Here is a 7,231-nt window from a genome sequence, read left to right as displayed (position 1 = left end):
CGGATATTCAACTAGTAACTTCAAAAAAATCTTAAAGAGAGAAACTCCACTTAAAGAGCTTGAACTAATTACGTAATTAGTCGTACAAAAATTCAATTTATTGCAACACACCGGGTTTTCTTTCTCGTAAATCGTAATAACATATAATTGGATATGTATTCATGTAATTACTCCAAACTTATTAAACCCACAAACCACGTTTTTCGCTTTTTATATAAACCAAAAATCGAATCTCGTTTATTTAATGAAAGAAAAGAACCAACCCGATCTCTCTTCGTATCACCTTAATCCTTTTAAACTAAATCAGTCACCGGCCGACAGTTACCGACTCCGAAGGTACTATATGTCCTCCGTTTTGGGTCTTCTTTGTGTCAGATTTGTTTTATTATCAATCTTCTCTACAATAATGCTCGATTGTAAGTTTCAGAATTCTTTGAGCCTGCACGCACTCCAGGTGTTCGAGAAAATTTCCCAGAGGACTAGATTAACGAAACCAACTTATATTTGCAATTTTGTATTTCTGATCTTTATATGTGATGACTTTGACACTGAATCTTGTTCCTTTGAAATTCTTTGACTTTGAAAGTGGGTACATGAATTCGGCTATGTTTTTATTTGGATCATTGACTCGTCTTGTTATGTTGGTTTAGCAATCTAGAGCCGGAAATAATCAAGAATCATGGTTAATCTAATTATAATTTGTGGGTTTCGACAGAAAACAATGCCATCCCTGAACACTGCATTGCCTCCAGAAATCGCTAACAATGTGATTAGAGTTTAGTCATTTCTCTGGTCTCTGCGTATTTCTCTTTGATTCGGACATATCTGTAATTCAAATTTCTGCTCATTTTTTATTTTTTTTTTAATTTTTTCTTTCATGCGTGTAGCTCTACCGCGAGTGTCTTAGAAGAGACAAATATGTCAGTCACAAGGTGATGCTTCTCTTTTGTTTCAAACTTCCGTTGGTCTTTTTATCATTTTTTCTTACATCATGCTCTACATCTACGCAATGTGTTTGTTTCCTTGTTACAAAATATTTTTTGCTGTAAATTTAAATTCGGCGTTCTTATGTTCCGTTGCAGCAAAACAATACTGAACTCATTGTCGGGATGTTAAGAGACCAATTCAAGAAGCATATGCACGAGACCGACCCGGAGAAAATTCAAAAGTGCAAAGACGAGTAAGTTTTTGTTCTCTCTCTCACTCTCTCATTCATTCATTACAGAGAGAGCGTTTTGGCAAAGATCGGGACCGAAATAATTAGGCGCTCGTGTTTGTTTAAATATTCTTATTTACAGTGCGGCACGAGGGCTCATAAATCACATACTCCATGAGTCGGAGAGTTTGTCTGGTCGGAAATTCAGCAGCGGCTCTTAATATATCTTTCTATGTGTGCCGTTTCTTGAGTTCTAGCTGGGATTCCTAGTTGCTTAGTTATGTCATCTTGTAGCTGAAATCAAGGCATTTGACTGAAGTGAATGTTTCAAAGCCACTCAGGGCAATGGTTTTTTTTACCCTTCAGAGATGATATTTCATGCATTGGAATGCCTTGCAAGTTTGAACCTCTTTCCCCGTGTAACTGTTCGAACTGAAAGTATTGCAATGAGTAAAAATATGTTTTGGATGAGAACCACCGATATAATAATAAGACAGCGAATGCAAACCTGCCAAGACATTTCCAGATTTCCCACAAATACTGTAGGCCTGTTATTGATATTGTTTATTGATGAATTTTTTTTAAAGTTATTTATCAATATGTGAAGGAATTACAGTTATAAGCTTAATAACTTATTATCTCCCGACACTTTGCTTGTAAAATATAGACCAAATGCCGGTTACTGTTTTGCATCAAGATAGTAAGCTGGTTTTATATTCAATTCAAATCAATGTTATCATTTCTTTTCACTGTAGTAACAAAGGCGCGGTTTGATTGAAAGAAGTCGCGCGCAAAGTTCTGTCTGCTCTGCTTCATAAACAAACATATTTGAGATTAAATTTGGGTACTTAGTTGCTGACACTTTCCTTCCACTCTCAATTTGTCTTCAATATGCTCTCTTTGATGAGCCTTTCCAGCCAGACCTCTCAAACAAACTCGGGGTCTGTGAACTTGTTAGACGAAGATTGGGGCGTGTCTTATGCACATAAGAGTGAGCAACTTCAATACAAGCAAACAAAGTTGCTTTATTGTTTATGTGGCAATGCCATGTCAATTTTTTTTGGACACTTTATCATTGTGGATGGTAATGATAACGACAATGCTGTTTATGAATAGAGTGAGATCCATTTCTTGTTATGCAAAGTGCTACAATTGATGATGTGAATGATATATATATATATATATATATATATATATATATTTATTTATATAAATATTTATGCGTAAAAATTTGACAACTAATGCATTGGAGTTGCTCTAAGAAGACCTCTTCCTCGCCTAAAAACTGGGAGGCGCTGCAGTTGAGAGAGTTATTTTGTCCAACGTTGGCTTTGTAAAACCTCTCCAATCAATTTACTACCGCCTTTGGTTCAATGAAAAGAACCGGAAAATAAAACTCCTTGATAGGTCTGCACGAACATTGATGGTGGGAATCGAATTTGTCACAGCCAGCCAATGTTATAGGAAAATAGAGAAAAGACCTTGGTGCTTTAACGGAGCAAACATCCTCCTTGAACAATAGCCGCAATAAACAACATGGAAGGATTGTTGCTTCAAGAAGAAGGTCATGCTCTACGTACAAATCTACGGTGTTTCTCGCCAATGCGAACGTGGTCCAACGTAAATGGGATGGATCTTTTTGCTCCATATTGTTGAAATGCGAACTCAATAAGCCCATCTACCCCGGACACTTCATTTTGGTCATCACCGTCGGCAAGTCAATTTAGGACCTTGGGTAGCTTTCAATTTCAAATACGAAAAGCTACTTTGGATTTGTTTCAGTGCGGAGTCCTTGGCCATGAACAAGTCAAATGCAACAAACCGAAGATAGCCATCAAAAATACATATGGAATAAAAATAAACGTTCCTGGACCATACCTTATAGTAGAACCAATCTGAATTTCCAAGTTTTCCAGTGACAATTCCATAGAACTCTAGGCACATAAACGTGATAGACTCATAATCAAAAGCGCACCCGACTAAATTATGTGCACGCAACTCCAGACAAAAGAATTCCCCAAGTCTTGAAGCATCATAATTTCGATGCATCCATGTACTTAGCAAAATCTTCACAATCATGCAACCCATGTGAACCCTTATTCACTCAACAACCAACAGCCACGAGAAGAACACAGTCCAAAATAGCTCAATACGAGAGGGAAATTTCATCTTCTATGTGTTATAGTTAGTATAATCAGTTTATATGTGTAAAAAATCAATAGTTCTAAATGTATGTCGAGATTTACTTAAATGCCATTGACATATATTTTTCAAATAAAAATATTTTAACTCTCGCAATTCTTGACTTTCCTTTCTCTCTCGCACACTCTCTTTCTCTTAAAACCGATCACCACCTCGCTCACCACGCCCGCACGCTGTTGACGCCACCACATACCACGCCATCCCATGGCGTCGCGTCACGAGTCTCCTTTGTAAGAACTTATTACACATACTAAAGGTGTTCTAGCAACATGAACACGTTAAAGCGGAAAGCGAAAAAGATCGGTTTACCTCCGGCAATTGTTGTGGTTTTTCCGGCGAGCTCCGGACTCCGATTTCGACGAGTTGTTTTGATGATCTTCTAAACTCTCGCTTTCATCCTTAGATGGCGTTGGTATTCTGAATGTGTGGGTGAATTTAGGGACCCCAAAACGTTTTATTTATAGCCTCATTGCCATCGATGAGAAAAGTCACAATCTCACTATTGTGGGCAATTACTTGATTCTTGGACATTTATTTGAGCTCAAATTTGGCCATTAATTACTTGATCAATCTTAATATATATGGACCACAATAAGGAAAAGAATATTTCCTCATTAATGAATATCTTATAGAAATATTCTTACATTTTCCCACTTGGTCCATATAGCTCAAAATTTACAAAGAACAAAATATATGAATCATGGCGATAGGTTCTCTATGAGCGAATATTATCTTCCACGTATTACAATATATTAAGTCTCTTATCTCAATAGCCTTCTTATTCTTTAGTGAATAAACCATATGTTTATTCCAGGTCCACTTAAACGATATTTCTTAATAAATATAATGAATGTGCACAACTATATGAGAAAAATCAAACTTAATATGAGTTTCTTAAGAAGAAATGTAGCCTACAATGAAAAATTACATCATGGAACCAAGTCCCATGCTTTCCACATGATCCTTAAATTTCTTTGGTGGCATGCCTTTAGTCAAAGGATCGGCAATCATCAACTCGGTGCTAATGTTTTGGATGACCACTTTATCATCTTTAACATGTTCTCTTATGGCTAGATATTTGATGTCGATATGCTTGCTTCGACTTCCACTTTTGTTATTCTTAGCCATGAAGACAGTAGAAGAATTGTCACAGTACAACTTTAGTGGCCTAGAAATAGAGTCTACAACTCTAAGTCCATATATGAAACTCTTCAACCAAACACCATGCGATGTAGCTTCAAAAAAAGATACGAACTCAGCTTCCATCGTGGATGTAGCAGTCAATGTCTGCTTGGTGCTTCTCCATGACACGGCTCCACTGGCTAGCATAAAAATATATCCCGAGGTGGATTTTCTTGAATCTATGCAGCCAACGAAGTCAGCATCAAAGTAGCCTATCACCTCCAATTCATTGGTCCGTCTGTACATAAGCTTTGTTCCTTGAAGGTATCTCATAACCTTCTTTGCAACTTTCCAATGGTCAAGACTTGGGTTACTCTGATATCTACCCAATACTCAAACAACATAAACAATGTCAGGTCTGGTACAAACCTGAGCATACATAAGGCTTCCTATAGCGGAAGCGTATGTAATATTCTTCATTTGTTCCCTCCTAAAGTCATTTTTCGGACATTGGTCCAAACTGAATTTATCACCCTTCATAATGGGTGCTACACTTGGTGAACAATCTTTCATCCGAAATCTCTCAAGAACTTTGTTGATATAGGTCTCTTGAGACAAACCCAAAATGCCTCGTGACCTTTCCCTATGGATCTTAATGCCAATGACATAAGATGTCTCACCCATATCTTTCATATCAAAGTTCTTTGAAAGAAATTGTTTTACCTCGTACAACATTCCATTATCATTAGTCGCTAGCAGAATGTCATCCACATATAAAACAAGAAAACATATCTTACTCCAACTAACCTTTTGGTATATACATTGATTCATGACGTTCTCTTCAAAGCTGAATGAAGTGATGACATCATGAAACTTTAAATACCATTGGCGGGAGGCTTGTTTCAAACCGTAAATAGATTTATTAAGCTTGCAGACTAAATGCTTACCATCACTAGAAGAGAATCCTTCAGGTTGTTTCATGTAAACCTCTTCCTCTAGATCTCCGTTAAGGAAGAGTGTTTTCACATCCATTTGATGTAACTCAAAATCAAAATGGGCTACTAATGCCATAATTGTGCGAAGGGAATCTTTCTTTGAAACAGGAGAAAATGTATCCGTGTAATCGATTCATTCTCTTTGAGTAAACCCTTTGGCTACAAGCCTTGCCTTATGTCTCTCGATGTTGCCTTGTGAGACTTTCTTTGTTTTAAAGACCCATTTGCATCCAATGGCTTTTAAACCATCAGGCAACTGGACGAGATCCCAAACTTTATTAATTGCCATAGAGTTCCTCTCCTCAATCATAGCTTTTTGCCATAAGTTAGATTCTTTAGAACTTACAGCTTGTGAAAACGTTTCAGGATCATTCTCGGCTCCAATGTTGCAGTCCGTCTCTTGCAGATACACTTATAATCACTAGGAATTGCTGATCTTCTAACTCTAGTAGATCTTCTTAATATTGCTTCATTATTCTCTTGAGGATCTTGTCGTATAATCGGTTGTTCGATTGGTTGTTCAACATGATCTTGATCAGCAACTTGATCTAAAGGATCAACATTATTAATTTGTGGAATTTCAATAGCTGGTTGTCTTACACACGATTGAGCTTGAGGAGTGTGTACGATAATCAGTTTATCACTTGAACTAGAAGGTTCAGCTTCATTGTGATCTAATGCAGACACTGAGTCATGCAACTGGTCACTCCCACTAATCAAGTCATTCTCAAGAAATTTTGCGTTTCTTGATTCCACAATCCTAGTATTGTGAGATGGACAGTAGAATCTATAACCTTTAGACTTCTCGGCATATCCAATGAAATACCCACTTATAGTCTTAGGGTCTAGTTTCTTTTATTGTGGATTATAAATTCTCACTTCAGACGGGCATCCCCAAACGGTATATGTCGCAAACTGGGTTTCCAACCTTTGAATAACTTAAATGGCGTTTTTAAAACAGCCTTGGTTGGAACTCGGTTTAATATATACACAGCCGTCTTTAGTGCTTCAGTCCACAAGAATTCAGGAAGTTTTGTTTTACTCCTCATACTTCTCACCATGTCCATTAAAATTCGGTTTCTTCTTTCTGAAACACCATTCTAGACCGGAGTACCAGGCATAGTGTATTGGGCAACAATCCCATGTTCTTGAAGAAACTTCGCAAATGGCACAAGTGCTTGTCCATTCTCAGTGTATCTACGATAATACTCACCACCTCTATCTGATCTCACAATCTTAATTTGTTTACCACATTGTTTCTCTACTTCAGGCTTGCAAACTTTAAAGGTGTCTGAAGCTTCATCCTTAGAACGAAGCAAATAGAGATACATATATCGTGAGAAATCATCTATGAAAGTGATAAAGTATTTTGGACTACTCGTATCCATGTCAGGACAACAAATGTATGTATGTATGATTTCTAACAATTCAGTACTTCTCTTTGCACCCTTTTTAGACTTGTTGGTTTGCTTTCCCTTAATGCAATCCACACAGGTCTCAAAGTCGGTAAAATCAAGAGCACTAAGTACTCCCTCATTCACTAACCTTTTAATTCTCAAAATGGAGATATGTCCCAATCTCCGGTGCCACAATAGAGAAGAATTTTCATTCGTAATACAACGCTTCAACCCAGCATTAACGTTCAAAGAGCTATTAGCAACATCATTTTGCAGTGTAATTGAATAAAGACCACCAGACAGTGTACCATAACCAATAATTTCGGATTTATTTAATAATGTAAAACCATTATCCGAAA

The 7,231-nt window shown here is 37.1% G+C and overlaps 1 protein-coding gene across 1 annotated transcript; it reads left to right on the top strand.

Moving 5' to 3' along the window:
- The first annotated feature begins 719 nt into the window (after positions 1-719).
- Positions 720-1,377, top strand: LOC149381150 (uncharacterized). Its single transcript, XM_089601888.1, has 4 exons — positions 720-775; positions 888-932; positions 1,083-1,180; positions 1,299-1,377. The coding sequence occupies exons 1-4, from the start codon at positions 722-724 to the stop codon at positions 1,375-1,377; spliced, it is 276 nt and encodes a 91-aa protein (XP_089458014.1). The 5' UTR covers positions 720-721.
- Positions 1,378-7,231: the final 5,854 nt, after the last annotated feature.

This window comes from Urtica dioica, chromosome 11, assembly GCF_054948205.1.
Source record: "Urtica dioica subsp. dioica isolate 48M chromosome 11, U.dioica_male_clone48M_v1_H2, whole genome shotgun sequence".
In the NCBI taxonomy this organism is placed as follows: Eukaryota; Viridiplantae; Streptophyta; class Magnoliopsida; order Rosales; family Urticaceae; genus Urtica; species Urtica dioica.
Note: the sequence above shows the minus strand (reverse complement) of the source record. Positions and strands in the feature narration are given on the sequence as shown.